At 42.0% G+C, this 22,473-nt stretch overlaps 1 protein-coding gene and 1 long non-coding RNA gene across 4 annotated transcripts in view; one reads left to right on the top strand and one right to left on the bottom strand.

Moving 5' to 3' along the window:
- The window catches only part of LOC147024841 (uncharacterized), a 164,028-nt gene that overhangs the window by 131,409 nt on the left and 10,146 nt on the right, over positions 1 to 22,473 (bottom strand). The gene's annotated exons all lie outside the window — the stretch shown is intronic.
- Positions 1 to 22,473, top strand: part of LOC147024843 (interleukin-6 receptor subunit beta-like) — a 144,431-nt gene that overhangs the window by 66,429 nt on the left and 55,529 nt on the right. For all 3 annotated transcript variants that reach the window (XM_085885152.1, XM_085885151.1, XM_085885153.1), the window contains 3 exons: positions 14,926 to 15,000; positions 16,690 to 17,004; positions 20,915 to 21,038. In XM_085885152.1, the coding sequence (XP_085741278.1) occupies positions 14,926 to 15,000; positions 16,690 to 17,004; positions 20,915 to 21,038 (514 nt within the window). The remainder of the gene's footprint in view (positions 1 to 14,925; positions 15,001 to 16,689; positions 17,005 to 20,914; positions 21,039 to 22,473) is intronic.

Raw genomic sequence — 22,473 nt, forward strand, 5'->3', positions numbered from 1 at the left:
TCATATCTGCAATATGAAAGCTAAATGTTCAACGGTTTTTGAAATATCACGGATGAATGATCGGTCGGTCCATCCATTGGTTGATCAGTCGGGCGTAACTCATTTGAATGTCCCCTATCGTCAATCTTGGTGGAGGGGTGTGGGACAAAAGTGAGAACACAGACACTGTTCCACATCATATTATGCAAGGGAGAGAACATGGTATTGAGGACACCTTCAGCCCTAATTCCTAATGGAATTAGGATGTTCTTAATTCCAGACTCAGTGGTTTAACGGGGTCCGCTCTGAGTCTGGGAGGTCAGTGGTTCAAACCACGACCGAGTTGTCCCAAAGACTTTAAAACATTGTATATGCTGCTTCCTTGCGTGACATTAAGCATTTAAAAAGACAAGAGCACAGACAATAGGTCGCATCCATGGGGAGGAGGAAGCTCCTCTGGAAATGCCCCGCTGAGTGCAGTGAGAAAGACTGCACAATTGTTGTGGCATCGCTGGTACCCAAATTGCCCTGGGAAGTGACGACACTTCCCCAAACTTCAGTGGCCGTGTTTGTCTCATCTAACAGTCCTGTGTTGTATACCATGTATTTGTCTGTATGTCTATGTGTGTGAGATTTGTGTCTGGCAGTTTCACTGCAAGCCTTAGATCTTGTAAAAAAATAAATAAATAAATAAAACCTGTTGTGGACTTGTCTGTCAATACCGTGTGCATCTTCATGATTACTTACACCCATGTCATTATAGTTGCAAATATTTACTTGAGAAAGTATTTTTCTATCAGCATGAATTACTTGCAATCATATCCCCCCAGGTTACTTGTTACTTTGTTTCTCTGTAAACCACATATACAGTGACATTTATATCCTTTGGCAATCATTATTTTTTTTTCAATAGAAGTAGATTTTTCAATGTACAATTGTTTTATTATTATTCTTTCAAATGAAGAATAGTGCACTTCATTAATGTGATGCAAAACAGATGCCCGGACACACAGGAAATAGAGCTTATGATGAAGACTTGTTCGAGTCCAGAACCATTTTAATGGGTTTTTTCCCCCCTCGTGATTGGATTATGTGTTTGTTCTGCTTTTGTAACTACTAGCGAAGGGACCCGGTGAAATGGCAATGAGCAACTAGTGAATGTGATTATTTGTTGATACACGCCAGGTTTTGATGTTGACATATTACTGACCCTGTTGTGCCTCGTCGTCAGGATGTAAGTTTGGGTTTATTAATGTTGTGACGAGATCGGTGTTGACGTGGATGGGTCCTTTACAAGATTAAATTGTTGATGCCCGATTGGTATGTAGACTTTGAAGTTGAGATTGTTTCAATCGTTGTGTCGTGTTGCTGGGGGAATGATATTTTTGACAAATGCGTGATATTGTGCACCGCCATAGTAACCGATGCCATGAAATCCTGTTAGACATGATAAAGCGTAATAAAGACGTGTTAGACGTAAAGTCCATGAGAAAACGCATCGTTTTTTGGGGATTTTTCTCGGTGCAGGCCAACTCTTTATGGTGTTTGTTCTTGGTCCTTATATATTGTCAAGGCAAATGGTGGTCAAATTGGAAACTGGTGGCAATGTAGCTGAAATGGTGGTCATATTTTTTTTGTAAACAGCTTGGAGATTATCTAACTAAGTGACAAATGAGACAAAACGGACGCTGACATTGCGGATAAAGCAGACGCTGACGTAACAACGTGGTGTGGAGCGGGATCATTCGATTATATATTTTTTTGAAGAATAAGATTGAAAGTTGGGTTCCCAATCATAAATAAACAAAATCATAAATACGTGTACAAGTGTGAAAACTAGTTGTGTAGCACTTATGTGATTGTCTGATGGATTTATGTCTGGGATCCTTTTCCATGTGACGTGTACATCACATGTCATGGTACTCGTTCATCTCACTGATAGTGACCATATTTAATCTCTTTATTCCAAATTAATAAGAACCAGAAAGTTTATATTGTGACATTTTAAATTAATTGTGGGTAGTTAATTGAATTTTTATTTTTTTTGTAAGAGGTTTTATTAATAGACACCCTCTTCATGTGAAAATATCGTTTTCCAGTAAACGTAGTGCAAATGTGCATGCGCAGTGTAAGCTTACTGGCAAAACTGTGTGGTGCAGAATCCATGAATCCTTGTAGTATTATAGATCCGTGCAGCCTTTTGTTCAAACCTTTTGTATCATTTTCCTTCCCATAATTTCTCTTTTTGGGAGCAAAACTATGACTGCGATATCTGTAAACGATTTCCTTCCTTGCTTTTTTTTTGTACAATTATTTTTCTTGAAGCCACCTTGTCCATTTTTCCGATCAGTCAACTGTGGATGGAGTCCACTGTGCAGTCCAGTCCACTGTCCAGTTTTGGGGTGGTGATGGAGGTTTTGGGGTGGCGGGGGTTGGGGAGAGGTTAGCAAGGTTGGAGTATTTCGAAGAGCAGTAACAAAACTCTGACTGTCGCTTAGCCCAGACAAGTTACAGCAAACATTGTTTAGATTTTGGCATGAGGTCAATTTTTTGTGTTGTTATTTAGCTGCTTTGCCAAGGTCTTTTTGTTTGATGACTTGTGGTAATTTCATACTTGTTGGGAAAAGACAAACAAAACAGAAACAGATCGCCCAATAATCTCCTTTGGTACCAACACCACCCCCTGGGTGCTGAAGTCCAAACAAACAGATGTGCATGCTTGGAAAGTACAAAGTAAAGCAATGAGTTTCAGTCAACATGTTTGAATCAGGATGTCAAAATGGAAAACTTCACCTTTCAATGTGAAAACATCACAGCCTATGAAGAGTTGTTTCCATTGAAATTAAAAACACTCGTCATAGCGTTTGTAGCCTAACCGTTCCTTAAGATGTCACACCAATTTGCTTTGATTGTCTTTATCATCTTTACCTTCAGGGTCTCGTTTTCATCTTAGTTGTCATGGTTTGGATTACTTAGAAGCTGCATTTTTCCTCCACATACTTTGGACCAAGCGTTCTGCTTTGATCTGAATACTTATGCCAAAGAATTTTAGCTGGAATTTGTTTTCTGCCATTTTCGAGCGATCTCCTCTTTTTTTTTTTTTATTTTTATTTTTTTTTTTTTTTTTTTACCTTTTCCCTGTTTATTGAGACCAGAATTGCAATGCCAGTTGCTGGCTTGCTCAGCTATCATTTTCCTGTTGCATTATTGTGCATTTGCCCTGCATTATGTTTCAAACTGTGGGGTTGCAATTTGAGATTTGGATTCATAGACAGCAATCTTTGCTCCTTGAAGTAATTTGATGGGACAAAAGGAATTGCTAGCTTGGAGGGGGGGGGGAAGTAAGCCTCATGCTAGCTTGCTTGAAAGAAAATCTGTGCTAAGCAGATGAACAGATTTGGCCTGAGAGCTCCAATTTATTTTTTTTTGTCTTGTTTTACAAAGCACTGCATTACTGTTGGTTTCAAAACATTGATGTTTTTGTACTTAACTGCATTTTACTGTTTTTACTCCACACGCATGAAGCGAAAAGTGAAGTTAAGCAAGTGGTTCACTTTTTCTGTCTGTTTACAAACATCAGTTTATGATCAAGGAACAACTTAATTTCTTTTGAATGTTACATTTTGAACATGAATCGGAACAGAAATGAAAATTGTTCCATACGGGAAACTTACCGTTTTAAAGGACACAAACAACAGGCACAAATAATTAATGTAACATGTTAAATAAGGTTGTGTAAAAGATGCTGCATCAATGGCAACATAGTTAGAGAGGCCCGTTTGTTCGATTTCGATCCAAAATTTCAAACGGCTCGGCCAAATGGTTTTCAAGAAATAGCTCACCAAAATTCAACCTGACCTTGCCATTACCAGCCGTTGCTCAAAATCTCACCCCTTCTCTCCAAATCGATCCAATAATTTCCAATGTCTATGTGTCAGTTTTGCATCTCCTCCCAAAGCACTGGTCGTACAAAGTTGAAAATGGTACCATATTGATCATCAAGGACTGGGGCAGTGCAGAGTAAAAAACAAAAAACGATTTGGACAAAATAATTTTCATTGTTCGATCCAATATCGATAAATGCTGAAAGTATGCAAGCACATTTTGTAAAAGGGTACACAACAGATTTGGCTTGAGAGCCAAATATGTAGACATCCACCATACTTTCCAATTAAAAAGGCACCTTGGACTTCCAGAAGTGTTTACTCTCTGCGCTTTAAGCATAGTTGTATGTAATAAATAGATTCACAAGGAACTTGGATGCAGGAGGAGGCTATCTAGCAATTCTGTATTTTCTCCCATGAGTTATTTTTTTTTTAATTGCCAAATTTCCAAGTTCTCTCGTGTCCAGGTATGACTGTGCTGAATATGAAAAATACATCCAGTCATTTTCAAGTAGAAGCTCCGGACAGATGGACGGATGGACAATATCCAGCCCCCAGCCGGGCTGACGCCCGCTTGTTGCCCAATTGGAGCAAAAAACAATGCAGCAAGAAGTGGGCTCACGGCCCGCAGGCTCGCTAGTCAAGCTAGAATGTTTGGTCAAATGCTGATTTAAAGCTCTTGAAAAAAGGAACAAATTATATTCTGATGAAAACACTCTAAAGTGAGTAATTAAAACTTCCCTCTTTATGTAATTTATTTGACTTGACATCCCTGAAAAATAATGTCCTGAATTTAAAAATTTTTTTTAACGTTTCAATAACAGCTTGCATCTCTGTAGAAGCATCTCTCTAACTTGTGATCTTGTACTTTGGTGGGCATCCATATTTGAATTTTCCATGGTTGACTAAAATGTGACTGCAAGGATAGCCGAGAGCAGTGGTGTAGTCTTTGTGATACGCAGATATACGCCGTATACCCACTAAGAAAGCTCCAGGATTTCCGTATACCCACTTAAAACTGCGCAAGGATACGTAACGATATAGTTTTGTGACAGAACTTTCAGTTCATTGATTTTGTCCTCACATACCGGGTAAAGGATAACTGCAATAAAATAAGCCTTGCAGGGGAAGCCATCTACTTCATTCATCTCCATTCATAAAATTCACTCCCACTCCAGTGCGGTGCTGTTACAAAGCGTGAAACACGGTGGCTCACTGGCTGTGACACGTGACCTAGACCTGACGTCGCGCTCACGCACCTACCAAAGATGAACACGTGTTTGACAGTAGCTGGCGTTGCAAGTTTTTAATTAGCTAACATTATGAAAAGAAAGCAAACTACACTCTTTGAGTGTTTTTGTAAGCCTGGCCCTGAAGTTCCTGCCGCTTCGGATGACACTACAGAAACTACAGAAAAGGAGCAGCCTGATGCTAACGCTCCACCTGGTAAGTGAAAGTCGCATAGAAATTAGTTAATCTCTATAAATAGGGGGGGATTGGCCAATTAATTATTGGTCTATCCTAAGGCGAGCTCAGGGAGGACGGAAAACTACCTGAACATTTTGAGGTATGTTTGGACGTTTTCGGAATTTGTATCGTCATTTTATGAGTGTTTAAAGAATTCGCGGCCCGGAGCGTCATGCCTAGGATAGTTGTAGGCCGCAACGGTTCAGGCCCCCTTAAGCGATCAAAATGGCTTCTTCCACCTTTATAACTGATATCGCCGGATGCCTGACGTTATTACCTGCACGATGATGTGTGTGTTGAATTTGTGTGACTTTGTGTTGTCGAGTTATGAGCGAATAAAGGACTTCGCGCCGCTGGCCTATTCGATTAACGTTAGGCCTTACGGCTGTGATGCAGTTTCACTCTTCCGGCTCTCACGAACGAACGGAAAGATATTTTGGAATTCTGTTTTCAGATTTCGCAGTCGATAGCCATCAGCTAAATCCCAACGTAGAAAACCAGGTGAAAATCGGAGGATTTTTGGTATTTTGGCGACTAAAGCAGCTTTGGGTACTTTGAGAACAGGAAATAAAATGCGCTGATTAATTCCCTTTAGCGGCGGTTAATGTAAATATTTTTTTCATCGGTACTTGGAGGTAGGTGAGGTATAGACCTACGAAACGAGGGGTATCATTCGGTTGTCGGACTTGTAATGATTAAATTACAGAAAAAAAAAATGATTGCTGGCGGGCCGCCTACATTTCGGCGCCTCGCCATCGAAGAGAATGAAAAATTTTCAATCTGTTTTCGGATTTATCAGTATCTATAGGGTGGTAATGAGATTACCTCGAAAATCCGATTAAAAACGGCTTATGTTTCGTAGTTTAGCCGCGGCTTGCATTTCGTACTGGGGAAAATAACATTCCGGAAGGAATTTCTCTTCCACCATCATCCGAATAATTTTTCCGTCGGCACGAGGACATAGAGGAAGGATAGACTGACAAAATAAGGAGTTTCACTAAGCTCTGTGACTTATAATGATTAAATTAGAGATTTTAAAGGCAGCGGTGGAAAAATATGCAAATTCACTCCAACAGCTCTGACGAATGAACGGAAAGTTATTTTTGAATTCTTTTTTCGGATTATACAATCTATATATATATATATATATATATATATATATATATATATATATATATATATATATATATATATATATATATATATATATATGTGTTTCAGGTCCAGGCAATAATATTGTCAGTTCGCTGTGAACCATTGATTGGCCCATGACAATGACTGTTAGGCCTAGTGTGCTATTGCCTTCCCTTGAGTTTGGCTTAGGCCTATGCCTCATCCTCATAGTGCTATTGTTCACACCACAGCTCATTATTTAAAAAAAAAATCTTCATCCAATTTAGTGCTTAACTTCAATGCTGAAGACTCGTGCACTTGAACCTGGTGATTACATGCAAACTAGCCGCACAAAGCTCTCTTGGAAATGTCAACATTGGGGGTTCTGACACCTGATGCATTCAGACTATTCCAGTCTCGTACTGTTTTAATTCGTATCCTCCAGCCATGCAAAATCACTAGGATCACTAAACGGTAGAAAATCAGTCCAAAGCGTTTAAATCTTCCCAGCTGTAAATGTCATTAGCTGTTATAGTCTGTGTTGCTATAATTTGTTGATAACACATACCCAGTCTTGTAGAATGCTCTCAATTGTGTGTGGATACATGTAGTATATGTGTTGGTGCCATGGTGCTTATGGGGTGTCGCTCCGGCACAGATGTAGCGAAGGCGGGGAGGGATTCGGGGCTCATCACAGTATGCTCACGACAAAAACCTAGACTACACCACTGGCCGAGAGGTACACGCATACTCGTTTCTAAGCTGCTTAACCTGGGATCGATTTGAATCCCAACCAGCTATAAACTGTCATCCCAGTGTTTCACAGGCAGGGTGATTCCTCAATGTGCTGTCCTTAGGATGGATGTAAAATGGGCATCCCGTCTGCCGGAAGTAATTGGTGGATGTTAAAGATCCCAAGGTGTCCTTCGTGAAGAGTAGGCGAGTTATTGCCAGCACCACGAATAAATTCAAAATACCTGCCCTAACTTTCGTCAAACATCAGGCCTGACCAGCCAGTTTGCGAAAGATCTTGGCCAAGCTTCCCTCAGCCAACCCCACAAGAACATGGGAGTAATTGTGGCTGTTGAAGAAAAAGAAGAAGATGGTGCCTAAAATGGCTGACTGCATTTCCTGCACGAGTGGTTTTCACTTGACTGTGCTGCTTCATATGATGACATAAAATTTCCTGACTATCAAGCATCTGGGATTGAGCCATCCTGTTCACCTGAATGACTATCTACAAATAATGCCAACTCGCCGGAACCTTATAACGAAGTTGTTCACACCATATTTATGATAGCTATGAATTATATTGAATAACACCGATTGGTGTGAAACATGAAACGAACACACAAGCTAAACCATATATTGGAGAGGAATGAGTGTTGTTTGAATAATTTATTGTAAAATTTATCCTAAATCCTGTGCTCCTAGTTATTAGTCTTTCTTGTATGTTTTTATTTTATTGAAAATATTCTTTGATCTTTGTGTACTGTATTATATTGGAGACTTAACTGACCAGACCCCCACTCCTGATTGACTGAAGTTACATCAGATCCAATGATTGGAGGGTGAAAAAGTCAAGAAAGCCTTTAAACGATGGATGTATCAACTGTGTGTGTTTTTATACGTAGTCGAGGCTCGTGGAAAAGCTAGTACTAGTACACTGAATAGATCAGGAAGCAACAGGACAAAAGAAACAGCAGAGAAGGGGGGAGGACACCAACAACAGAGCCAAAGACCAAGACAGAGGGAGGCGGACAAACAATGGGTGTGGGGAGGAATGAGGGGCAGGAGAGGATGCATGGGGTGGACAAGATGGATACAGAAGGAAACTCTCAGGAGGGAAAACTGGAAAGTTGGAAAGAGGAGGGATTGGGGTGGTGGAGGTTAACGAGGGTATAAAAAGGCAATGGTTTTGGATTGGGAATGATCTGAGATGGTTGTGAACAGCCGTCTTGAAGACCTGGAGGGAAGAATGCGATTGAAGAGGATGTGGAAGTTGGTTCCACAGGCAGGAAAAAGAGGAACAAATGAGTGGAGGTGAGCAGTGATCCTGGATTGAGGTAGTTTCACTGGAAAATAATTTTTGCCTTTTATCATTTTTCCAGATAGACTTTCTCAATGTTTGTATCATTTCTAGTTGCACTCATAACTTGAACATGGGCGGAAAGCGTGCGGAGTCTTTCAAAAGCCAGATCAGCAAAAAGAAGATGAAGCACGTCAGGTGAATCAAAAACATGCTCAGGAGATTCCAAGTTGGGACTTGAGAAGCCGTGCAGACAGTGCAGAGAAACAGTTGAACCACTTGCTGCTCCTGCTGTTGAAAGAATTGCATCAACATCGCCATCAACCTCCATTCCTTCAAAACCAGGATCCATCACCACCAATGATGATGGTGAAGTTTTTTTTTTTTTTTTTGTTAAATTTCATGAACTTTCTACATTGGAGTGAGTCACTATCAATCATTGGGGAATCCTCACTCACAAAGCGGAAGCCCTGCCAAGAAACATATCCTGCCATCAAAGTGAGATAAATCTATGCGTTGTTGAAGAAGAAGAAACTGGAATATTCCTTGCACCAGATTTATAAGAATCGGGAAAGCGAGAACATATCTCCTGGCAAGAAAGACTTCCCGTGACACGGCTGAAGGACAACAACGATGACAAATGGAGTGAAAACGTCATTGTGCGGACAGTTGTTCCCAATAGTTGGGAGTTTCAGAAGAAGAACAGCTGAAGTGTTTGGTGTGACCTTTTTCATGGCACGTATGACAAAACAGATATTTGAAGAGAAAGCCATTCTGTCAGAACCAAACATCTAGCAACAGAAACAGTCAAGTTAGGAAAAACATTATATTTGAGTCTTCTTCTTCATTTGTATGCAGCACAGGGCTACAGGGTAACATCATTTGGCTGAGGGTGTGGCTGTACCACTGATGCAATGCCTTCTGCTGATTAGAGCAGGAATTTGGAGTTTTGGTCATCCAGACATCCATCCATTGGGACCATACTCTGTGCAGAGCGTTGGTGTTGCCTAAGGAGTCTCCTTGGTTATTGGGCACAATCCTGGACGGGTCGTTACTCCGACACAGGATACCAGCAAGCTGGCACTCATTTTGCCGACCTCAGGAGGATGACAGGCTGAGTCAACCCCACCTGGTATTAATTCAACAGCCAAGCAGGATCTGAACTCAGGACCCAAGGATGCCCACCATTCAAGCCATTAAACCAACACCAGGCATAATTTTGGTCATGGTGCTGGCGATAGCTTGCTTGCTCTTTGTGAAGGACACCTTGGGTTCTTTAGCATCCACCATCGAATGCAGGCAAATGGGACGACCAGTTTAACGTTCCTCCCAGAAAGAGCACACACACTCGTGAATCACCCTGCATGTGAAACACGGGGCTGACAGTTAATAGCAGTGTCAGGATTCAAACCCAGGCGAGACAGCTTCGAGGCAAATGTGTGTACCTCCAGGCATTCTACTTGAGATAGGAAATTGGTGTGTGTCTGTGAAAAAAACTGTATCTTGGTTTGGATAGCAAGGAGCAGCACAGGCAAACTAGTCACATTCTTCACTACTTGAAAGAAACTTGACAACCTTTTAAGGAAAAGCATCCAAACGCAACATATTGATTTGGTAAGTTTGCTGAACTGCATCCAAAGCAAAGAGTTTTTGCCAGATCTTCAGTGGGCATTTGAACCATTCATCAAATACCGAATTAATTATGATTCTTGCAAAAGTGGAGATGATCACTGAAGAAGACAGCATCTCTATCAAGCAATGCTGCTACTGCCTTGGACAACTTCAGTGCAGTCCTCCCTCGCAGCAGTGCTTCCTCCGGCAATGCGAGGATTGTTGGGATTCCTTAAAGTTACAAGCAACGCTTCAGGAAGAAGTTGATGTACATATTATTGATGCTGTTGAGTTCAAGAAATGGTTATCATGTCATCGTTCAATGCTGAAAACAGTGAAGCTCAGTTTTGAAGACAAAATTGCCAGCTGTTTTGAACTTATCCAATGCCATGATTTCATCACCAGGCAACGGTCTGCATAATTCATGGCTGTGCAGGTCTGTACAAAAACTGCAAAAACAATCTCAACCTGCACCACCATCATTTCAATGAGATATGGTAATTGAGGTTAAAAGGCACTTTTTGCAACATCCCACGGACAGGGCCCCTGCAATGGTGTGGGGGCAACAGTCAAGCGACTGTGTGAATGAACGAGTAATCGCCCCCCTGACAGCTGTTCAATCTTGCATCCAAAATTATTCCTTTGTACTTCACTATGACTTTGCCACCATTGAAAACTACAAACAAGAAGCTTCTGTCCTTGAACAAGGACTGGATAAAGCAAAAAAACATCCCTGGTATACTCAAAAGCTGCATTTCTTCATTCCACTATTGTTGGTTTGCCTGGAAGTGAGGGACTATAATTCCTTAATTTAACAAAGAAACAAGAGGAAGTGACTCTTGACAAGGAACATCTCAATCTTCAGGTGAATTGCTGACCTCTGTTGAGTCAACAACTCTCTCTCTCTCTCTCTCTCTCTCTCTCTCTCTCTCTCTCTCTCTCTCTCTCTCTCTCTCTCTCTCTCTCTCTCTCTCTCTCTCTCTCTCTCTCTCTCTCTCTCTCTCTCTCTGATGTACCATACTCTTCACATGGTGTTAATGCCACCAAAGAAGCTTCCTGAGCAAGGGTTATAGTGGTTGGTTTGGCGTTACCTTCTCAGCAGTAGTTATGCCAAGAATTTGGAATTTGTTCATGGTGCCGGCGATAGGTCGCCGACTCTTCGTGAAGGACACAGAGATCTTTAACGTCCACCAGCTAATGCCAGCAGATGGGCCGCCCAGTTTAATGTCCATCCAAGGGATAGCACACACATCGATGAATCACCTTGTCTGTGAAACACCAAGATGGCAGTTTATAGTTGGGCCAAGATTCAAGCCCAGGCGAGACAGCTTAGAGGAGAGTATGCGTACCTTTCGGCCATCCTGCCAGCCCAGTCGATAACTAAAACGGGTGGAATGTACTAGTTGTCAAAGGAGGAAGCGTGGAAGGCAACCGACACACTACATGAACGAGCAAATAAGTAAATGTTGAGATAACAATATACAAAGGACTATAGCCCTATATTACATCACATTAGTAATGAAGGGCCAAATACAAAATGGTATCTATTTTTTAGACCTGGAATAATCTAAGACTGTCCTCCAAGCAGTTGTCTGATTGATCTGAAGACCTGTAGTTAAGCACCTAGTTGGACACAAGTGAAAGTGTCTCATAATGTATTTGTGCATCCAGTTTGAAATTTCAGGGAAAGTTACACCGCAACATCAGTTTTTACAGTGAAGTTTTTTTTTGGGGGGGGGGGGTGGGAGGGGTGAATAGGATTAGATATTTGTCAGGGAGGTCAGATGAAACGTCACAGAAAGAGGGAACTTTTAATTATTCACTTTATAAGTGTTTGCCATGGAATAAAATAAAATTTGAAGAGCCACAAATTGGCATTTGAGTCAACCTTCAAGCTTGATAAGGCGAGAAGCTCTGAGAACTTGAACGACGACGGTTGGTTGGCCAGAACAGGTCAAAATGTGGTGATCCATATTCTGAAAAGCAGTTAACTCAGTGGTCTGAAAGTTTTGCCCAAAATCAATTGGTCGGACACGTCCAGGTGTTCCAAATGTCTTTTTGAAATCAGAGGGGGTCAATGCAAAATAAAATAATCCTCAAAGTAATTGATTTCGTTTGGAATTCTCATTGAGGAGTTGTGATGCTTCTGGAGTTGTGCTTCTTGCCTTCCCTCATTGGTGCAAAACCTCAGTGATAGTAACTTATTCTACTTCGATCATGAACATCTGCTTTCTCTTTGATAGGAATTTACCTGTTCGCCCTTTCCACCTGATTTTCCACAGTCATCTTTCTCCCATGACTTCTATTAATATAACACAGCTGTGTGTTGCTTATTGAACAAGATATTTGTCTTGCTCGTTAAGGCTGGTGTCGTTGCAAGTCTGCAGACAGGTCGAACTATGGATGGAATCAACAGAACGTTGATCAAATTGAACTCGCTGTGTGGAACATCAAATGGAATTACGGATGGATGGAATATACTACCGCCATGGGAAGCAAAGAGAAGTTGACGTTTCGGGCGTGTAACGCTTCATCCTTCGTCGGAGCAATGCTCCAATGAATGTTAGACGCCCTGAAACGTCAACTTCTCCATGCTTCCCACAGTGGTGAACATACTTCGCTCAACATTCTCATATTTTTTTGTTGCTTATGTTTTTGTCATTTTAGTTTCTGAATTTGTCTTTGCTATTGCATTTTACGTCCAATCAATGAGCTCTAACCGGCAGGGCCTGCCGTGTTCTGCGAAATATATCCTCGAGCTCCTCTTTTATTTCTTTTCCCTGTTTTCCAATGATCGTTACAATATCTGATATGCATTAGGATAACTATTTGAATATACTGATTTTTTTTTCAAGGTTTTATTTCAAAGTAACAAAGCCACAATACTAAAACAAAGGAGGGTCACCATGTTATGTTCACCCAGTGATCCTCTTTTGTGCTCATGTTGTGGATTGCTGTGCAGCCATCTTACTGGCTTCATCAATTTTTCAGCACCTGATGCACGTTTGCTGATTGTCAGAGAAATACGTTAATTTGACCTATTTCTCTGACAATTAAGCCAACATACGAGTACATTATATGGCTTTCCGTTGCCAAGTTTTTAATTTTTTTTTTATTTTTATTTTTTTGCAGAAGAAAGCGAAAAATTAATGTAGCTAATTTACAGGCTTCTCTGACAAAGGAGACAGCGGCAGAGCACTTGTACGAGTAGCTTGATGGACCCAGGGGTGTTGAGCCTGAGTGCTTGCTTTTGGTGCATCACAGTGTTTGATGGGATGAGGCAGTTAGTCAAATGGGGAAATGACACCACAAAACATTTACACTATTGGCTGGATCAAATGGCTTTCCAAATTCCTCCGAATGCATATTGCTTTCATCCATACAGTGTATGTAATTATTTATGAAACGTGCACCACGATGTGGCTTTATGGTAGCACGGATGTGGAGTTCTCGAGTTTGATGCCCAGAGTAATCAGCCCATAATCTCACATGTTTCTTGGGAGAATCGCATTCCCTGAATGCTCTTAATTTCCACACATAGTTCCCTTAATCTCTCATTTTTGAATAAACGGCATAAAAGGTCCATTCCGAGATATCCATGGTCCTGAATCGATGTTGAAGTAGGTACTGTCAGTGCTTTCCAAGGCGTTTAGGGTCAACAGACCCCTTTAGAGTGACTGGATCTGATTACTTATGGCAACTCCAGAAATACGAACCATTCGGTGGTGTTCCCTGATTTTAAGGTTTCTGAGACCCAGTAGAATCCGACTCAGGTTTTACAAAGGGTCTATCGATTGATGGCATGGCGTGCAGAAAAATCCTCACTTTACCAGGATATCCAGTGTTATGATGACAGGATAGCTCAGAGGTAGTGTACTCACCTTGAAGCTCTCTTGTTTGGTTTAGATTCCTGGCCCGACTTTAAACTGTTAACTTAGTGTTTCGTTGGCAGGGCGTTGCATCAACCAGTGAATCGTCTGTCGGATAGGGCATTGACCTGGGGACCCATCTCTCAGCATTCGTGGCTGGTAAATGATCCCACAATGTTTTTGACAAAAAGTGTGTGATTGTTTTTCGCACCACGGCAAAATTCCAAATTCCTGCCTCACGTGCAGGGACAATGCATGAGTGGCACAGGCACACCTCATGAATGATGCAATCCTGATGCCAAATTGCTAATCGTTCGAATCCTGACCCAGCTATAAACTGTCCTGGTGGGTAATTCATAAATGTGTGTACCGTCCCTCGTATGGATGTTAAACTGGGCGTCCCATCTGCCGGCATTGGATGGTGGATGTTAAAGATGTCACGGTGTCCGTCAGGAGGAGAGCCGGCACCATGGCGAAATTCCAAATTCCTGCCTTAACTCCTGCTGGGAGAGGAATGGCAAGCTGCACAGCATGACCCCCAGGCCAAGAAACTGCTTCAACAGAACCAGCACTCTCTAACACAGAGTAAGGTACATCGGATCAGGATCAATATGCTTTTCCTAAATAATGAAATCTTCGGCATTTCATTTTCAAATGGTTGTCACGTCTCGCCATCCTTGAGTAAATCTTTCACATGATGCAACGAGGTTCGCATCAAATTTCTTTTAGATCTCATGGAAAAATTGAGGAATTATTTGTAAGTGTGGGCCTTCTGTTGAGGCCCCATTGATGTACGTTCACTTCGTATCATTTGATCTTTTCTCCTAACCCCCTCGTTTGCCAGTTTGGGGCAAATGTAGGCCAAAGGGGATCAAATGTGGTTCCTTTTCCCATTTCTTCCGAGCAAGTCGACCTCATAAATGATGACTGTCATCAAATGTGTCGTACTGTGACCGATCCCCTCCTGTTGCAGATGGTGCTCAGTTTCCCGGAGAAATGCCTCGAACAGCTTGCCTTCTCTTGATCGTGTTTGCAGTCATCTGTGCCGGTGGGTTTTTACAGACCAAGGCGATCATTGTTTCCACAAAACGACGCACTTTTCATGCTTGTCAAACTTGATACCAATGATTTGGAATTTTTTATACTTTTTTTTTTTTTTTTACAAAACCTTCCTTTGTTAAATACCTATCGATGGCATGAAGTGAAGTAATCTGACTTGCTTGTCGCTTAAGCTGAAGAAAGTCAATATGCTGTGGCTTGCGTTGTTAACGGTCCAATGTCTAACAGCTGTTGAATCAAATGACACGTTTGTATAATTTTTTGTTTTTTTTAAATTCAATTATATGATGCCTCTTCTAGTTTGTGCAGTTTCAGTGCTTTTCCACGTTAAAAAGGATGACCCTTCCACCATAATATGGGCATTTTCTTTTATCAACTGAAACGGTTTATTTATATTTTATTTTACCTCCTTCCCCCCACTGAGGCCTCTATTTTAGAAGAGACCTCGTTGACCTGCCCCATATAAGTTGTGAGTGTGAGTAATTGCCTGCAGGCTCAATGCTGCAAAGTGATTTATAGGATGTGAAGGCTTTATGAGGCAAAGCTTGGCCTGTCAGCAGTTTGGTAAGGCTGGCTAATTATCTTAATCCCAAACCATCTAGTGGCTTCTGTCTTCCACATGGAGTGCTGTCCTCTTTCATGAACAATCGTCCACCCCACCCCGTCCATTTGCTCGTTTCTCCCTCTTTTTCTGATCTTTCCCTCCACATTTCGTCCAAATGTACCGGTACTTGGATGGAGGTTATGTTTTTCACCCCTGTTTGTCTGTCTGGTTGTTTGTCTGTGAGCAGAATATCTCAAAAAGTGGTGGATGGATTCCGATGAAATTTGGTGGGCAGGTTGGGTGTGTGACAAGGACGAATTGATTAGATTTTGGGGGAGATCCGGATCTGGATCCGGATACTCAAATTTTTTTCAATTAACCAAGTGATTCTTCACCCTTGAGAGATTGGCCCCAAAACGATATATAGCATGATATGTCAAAAAGTTGTGGTTGGGTTATGACTAAACTTTTCGGACGAGTTGGGTTGGTGACGACAACAAACTGATTCGATTTTGGTTCAGGTCCGGATGCAGATCCAGTCTATCAGTGGGATGCAGAATGTACATTGTTCTGCCATGCCGTGGCAGAACGTGCTCTACCGAGTCATTCTAGTTCCTCCCTATTTCATTCTCCTTTTCTTGCTCTTTGACCCCCGCCTTTTCGGCACGATTACCTTCGTCTTTCACCAGCTAACATCTAATCGGTGTCGCTGCAGCTATCCTATCTAAATAGATGGCTTCACAAAGGGAGATAGGAGAGTTTTTCGAGAATTATCTACTGGGAGTCTTCATAAGTGATCGCATGAATAAATATAATGGTCATCTCTTTGTTCTGTATGCATAAGGAAGGAGAGCTTAAATTAATAAAGAGAACGGAGGATTGGAAAGTAAATTGAGGGCAGAAGAATAGAGACAGGAAAGGAGGTTATTATAGGATAGAAATTTGGAGAAAGGGGGGGAGAAGTTTTGAGGTGTAAAGGGGGTAAGGAGTATTGTGATGACAACATCTAATTTTTGCCTATGTAATAAATGGATGGCCTCATGGCATATTTGAATCCCTGTGTCATATACCAGAGAATTGCCTCTTTATAAGAAACGGAAGTCACTGCTAACAACGGTGGCATTCTGGTCACAGGGCAAGAGGTTTTGCGCGGAAATGTGACTACGGAGAACCCCGTACTTCTTGTTGGATCACCTCTCGTGGCCAAGTGCCAGACGGATGTTAGCGGCTGGCTGGAACCCTGCGGAAAGGGCCCTGGGGAGGGCCACCTCACATGGAAGCTAGGCCAAAAGGAATTGCCTTCTGAATGGAGCAAGCGACTGGGCCCGCTGACATCTCGCCTTGAGGTGCCAGCGGGTGAGGGTCAGAGTGGAAAACTGCAGTGCGTCCTGATATGTCCTGGAGAGACGTCCCCTTTCACCGTGGATGCCATCAATGTGTGGTTTGGATGTAAGTGAAGAAAGTGGAGAGGTGAGGGAAGTAGTGGGAATGTACCTGACTGTGTAAAAATTGGAGGTTTTATTGAGCGGGAAAAAAAAAAAATGAAAATTTTTATACTGAGTTGTAAAAAAAAAGATAATCTATATTGTAAAAGGAACCGTGTCTGTCTGTCTCTGTCTCTCTCTGTCTGTCTCTGTCTCTGTCTCTGTCTCTCTCTCTCTCTCTCTCTCTCTCTCTCTCTCTCTCTCTCTCTCTCTCTCTCTCTCAGTCTCTCTCTCAGTCTCTCTCTCAGTCTCTCTCTCAGTCTCTCTCTCAGTCTCTCTCTCAGTCTCTCTCTCAGTCTCTCTCTCAGTCTCTCTCTCAGTCTCTCTCTCAGTCTCTCTCTCAGTCTCTCTCTCAGTCTCTCTCTCTCTCTCTCTCTCTCTCTCTCTCTCTCTCTCTCTCTCTCTCTCTCTCTCTCTCTTTCTCTCTCTCTTTCTCTCTCTCTTTCTCTCTCTCTCTCTCTCTCTCTCTCTCTCTCTCTCTCTCTCTCTCTCTCTCTCTCTCTCAGTCCCCCCCCCTCTCTCTCACTCCCCCCATTAATATTCCCGTCAATGAAGCGAAGGGTGGTATTTGCTCATGATGCATGGAAGTTGTAAGAATGCAATTAAGTGGAGTTGATAACTAAGATTGAAGAGTAGGGAATGTGGGAGAAAGGAATCAAAAATGTTTGATGCGATCAAGTACTTGGAGGTACCTTGGACAGCACATTATTAAAGAAAATGCAAAAGGTTTGTGTGAAAATATAAATAAACATGTTAAGATCAAAAGGAGTTAAGTTTAAAAGTAATTGGTGTTCAAGGAAACTTCAGCAGCAGAGGAGGCCGTCAGAGCCATTATGTCTGTGTCACGTCCATATAAAAGGTCCTCCAACCTAATGCAGATAGGCCTATTCAAAGAATGGAAATTGGCCAGGGAACCAGCAAACAACTGCCTGCTCTTTTTGAAACCATGAGATCTTCAATAGCCGCAAGTGAAAAAGACATGGTACAACCGTATTTACATTCCCACCTGAAAGATCGTGTACTCTGAGATGCAGCGTTTACCACTGGGAAATCATCCAGCAGGCTTTATTTTGTACACTTTTAGTTTTCGTTAAGGTCCCTATCAGTGCTTGAACACAAACAAGAAAGATTGGTTGGAAGCAGGCCACCAATTGAAATGCCAACCACAACAATATATATTTTTGGAAGCTTTGTAATTAGCAGGATGACATAGAGGTCCACACACTTCCTTCTAAACTGGCTATCCTGTGTTTGAATCCTGACCCAGCTAGAAAGTGTCATTCTGGAGTTTCACTGGCAGGGTGAATCATCAATGTGTGTGCCATCCCTCGGATGGATATTAATGGAATCCTGATGGCATCCTGTGTGTGTGTATTATCGGATGGCATCCTGTGTGTGGCATTAATTGGTGAACATTAAACATTCCATTATGAAGAGTCCTTTGTGAAGAGAAGGTGAGCTATCACCGGTAACATGAACAAATTACAGATTCCTGCCCGAACAAGAGTCGAACATCAGGCATGGCCAACCAATTCATGATAGACTTGGGACAAGCTTCCCCTGGCCAACCCCACAAAAAACGTGGGGATAATTGTGGTTGGGGACACCTCACTTGCATGTGTCGTGGAAGACTCTCTCACCAACTTTGCCATCTAAGCTCAGGGTCACCTTCTGTTGCTAGTCAGTCTTCCCACCCACCTCATTGCTCTCTTTGCAATCCACAATCAAGTCTGTGAAAATGATCTCATGACTTTGTGGTCCTTCTCCTCCATGGCGTGCACATCTTCTGCTCTGTCTTTTTTTTTACTGTGTTTTTTTTTTCATCCTCGCCCCCCCCCTCCCCCCACATCTTTAACTTATCTTTTGAAGCTCAGCTGCCTGCTCCTACAGGGGAGGGAGATCCATTTCCTCGGTTTTCCTCTTTCCTTTTCTTTCTTTGTTTCCAACAGTTATAACGCTCCACCGTTCCTTATGTTCTCAGTCGATCCTCTTTCAATTTGGCATGGAGGTACCTTGGTCAAATCCACTCAGACCCCCTTTTGAAAATCTTTTTTCAATTTCGGCACACCTTCCGATCATAAGAGGTTGAACTACATTGACGTCCTCAAAATCGCACCTTTTTTCTGTGCCATTCCTTTGTATTTGAGTCTATTGAGATGAAGGAAATGGTGCTTTCAAACAGCCTTTATGGGGGATGCAGAGAAACTTTTTGGATTAGTTGTTTTCATAATTTCTACAGGGGTTGAAGTTCAAATTTGGTCACAAAATGAATGTTTTTTGGGGGGGGTTTTTTCTCCTCACCCTGCCTCTATATTTCAACCAATCCAGACAAGGCTTGGTCCAAAAATACATTGTCACAGCCCCTACATACGAAAGCAAGTAAACACCAGTCCATTGTCTTCTTTTTGTAAAAGTGGATGTGGGTGTGGGATGGTGTGAGAGGAGATTGTATAGGTGGGGGGGAGGGAGAGACAATGTCTTTGATTCCAGTTATTATTTTATTAGCCAGTGTTTTTTTATATATATAGCATAGCTGGCTTTTGTGTTGATTGATTAAGACTTGTTTCTTTCTCCACTGACCTGTATGGGTTTGATTTGCAAGACTGCACATTCTTACCAACCTACACTTTGGAAGTGTGGCGAGTTTGCCAAACACCCCGCAACATGAGCTGAGAGAGTCCTTCGTCCAACAGTGGACTGAAATAGACCGGTTTAATATTATATATATATATATAGCCTGTCACAAATTCTCCCTCTTCCTCACCCTCTTATTATTATTATTATTCCTCCTTTGTGTGCAGCACAAGGCTGCAGGGTAGCGCCATTGGCTGAGCGTGGCTTTGCCGCTGATACAATGTCCTCTGTAGGTTGGGGCAGAAATTTTGTTCAGGGTGCGAGCGATAGCTTGCCTACTGTTCGTGAAGGACACCGTGGGATCATTAACATCCACCAACTAATGCTGGCAGATGAGATGTCTAGTTTAACGTCCATCCAAGGGACAGCACATACACATTGATGAATCACCCTGCCTGTGAAACACATGGATGACAGGATGTAGCTGGGTCGGGGTTCAAATCCAAACTAGACAGCTGAGATGTGAGTGTTCTTAACTTTAGCATTTCCCTCATATAAGTTGGAATAGGTAATTGATGATATTGTAATTGGTAACTTTGTCATGGTTTCACATCTGTGGACCACTTTCTCTCTGTTTCCTCATGTGGATCACAGACCTATTGTGTCCAAATACTTGGCATTTTTTTTTGATTGAATCTAAACTCTCCACATTCTTAGAGTTGAGAAAATGAAACTCATTAACAAAGTCCTTGGGATTTGTACATCGGTGATTACATTCTATTAACTCGTTAACAAGTCCATGCTATTGTGACTTATGCAGGGGCAATTGCGAGTATGGTAATATTTAAAGATGGTAGACCAGAAACACCACAGCTGGATGTATTATTTAAACGAAATAACCCTTTAACTAATACTAATAAAACTGGCTGATGTCGTGTACCATAGAAGATTCCTAAATACCTATCAGAGCTGAAAAGCCATTGAATGCTTCAACATTCTAACAGATTCCAATTACCATAACACATGAGTTGAAATGGAAGTCCTGTGGTATATTTGTGGGAGTTACTCAGCACTGAAAGGAAGTTGTGAAGTTGAAAAGGGAGGGTAGGGAAGTTGCGGAGGAGAAAACTGTAAAGAGGTTGGGTGGAGTGTAAAACGAGAGAGGGAAAGGTAAAGTCTTCGGACGAGAAGGAAGTTGGTGAGCGTGGAGTGGGGGATTGGGTTCAAAAGTTCCACCAACTTTACATCTGTGATATGGAGAGAACGTTTTGTCCTGTCTCTCTTCTCCTGCTTGTACCCAGACCCACCCGACATCCCACAGAACATGAGCTGTTTATCTGAAAGGGACGGCAGGAAAATGAACTGCACCTGGGATATTGGCCGAGAAACTTTAATCGAAACCATTTATGAAGTGAACTTCACGTGGTATGTGCTGCCTTCAACACAAAACATTTACACAAAATCGATCTTTCTAACAATGTGCTAATCTTTAAAGGCAACTATTTGTGCTTTGTCCATGATAATAAAGTGCGTGTAGGTTTTTGTATTGAAATTTACACAGCCTTGTGCAGGAAGACTTGAGAGGTGTGTGAGTGATTTGTGTATTTTACATGCTTTGTGCCAAACTAACAAAAATAGTCGTACAATTTATCAAAAATCCTCATTCGTGCCAAGATCTGTCATCTTTGAGCTCGATTAGTTGCACTACCCATGATCAGTTCGTATGTATGAGCAAACGTCTATATCTCGGACATCAATTTTATTTTAATAAATAATAATAAAAATGCTGTCACGGTTTCGCCTCCGGTAGGGGTTGCGAGGGCAGTGCTTAGACCCACTTCCTGGCCGACGACCCTGAAGCCAATTAACTGCAGATAAGTCCACAGCGCGATGGGTTGCTAAACAAACACAGCAGTGTCTGAGACACTTAATTTAGGCAGGGTCCAGTGTCCAAATCCCGCTTTACCTTCCCAGCTGATAAGGTCTGTAACCCCAGATAAGGACTTTGCTTCCCAACGCTCCACTGCCAGGAATCAAAATGGCTGAGAGATATCGTAAGTGGAATGTTAGCTATGCCTGACCACAACAAAATGGCAGAGCTGAACACCCTATCACGATTCACACACCATGTTTTAACCAATAGAAGATGATAATCAGGCAGGTCGGAAATGGTTTACATAATTTAACAAGGAGCACATCTTTACAAGCAGGGTCACAGAAGAAAGCTCTTACCCCTAGCACAGAAGCTCAGTCCTAGTCACTTAGTCACAATTCTACAACATAGGCGCCTCGGTCATTCTGGGGAAATGAGGTAAGGAAGAGGTACAGAGAGAAGAAGAGAAAAGTTTGAGTCATAGGGTCGGCCTCTCGCTCACCGGACGGAAGCCAGCGGGCTTACGTTGGTCCTAACGAAAGGTAGGGTTGGGGGAGAAAGAAGAGAAGAGTAGATAGTGTAATGTGACATGTAAGGAGAGAGTGTAATGCGACCTTTATGCTGCCCTTTCATGGATCGCTGGCTTGTACCATTGGTTTTGTGATGTTGAGTGTTGTAACGTGTGTATTAATGCGATGCAGAGTTGATGGAGAGAGAGAGAGACACACACAATTTAGCTCCACAATATACTTTGGATATAACTACATGAAGGATTCTTTATGTGTTTGTATGTGTCTCCCCGGGGTGTCCAAAAACCATCACAATACCTTATGGAGGTTGGTTTGTAAGTCCGGGTGTCCATAAGTTAGGTTTTCTTAAGTCAGGGACTCACTGTATTTGAACATGAGAGTACAAATCGCCTTGTTTGCACTACTAAAAACCTTCAGTTGAGCAGTACTTGAGCAAAATGTTATGCTGTCTTGATCA

This window comes from Eptatretus burgeri, chromosome 6 (assembly GCF_056783735.1).
Source record: "Eptatretus burgeri isolate ZD-2024b chromosome 6, Ebu_testis_v1, whole genome shotgun sequence".
Taxonomy (NCBI): Eukaryota; Metazoa; Chordata; class Myxini; order Myxiniformes; family Myxinidae; genus Eptatretus; species Eptatretus burgeri.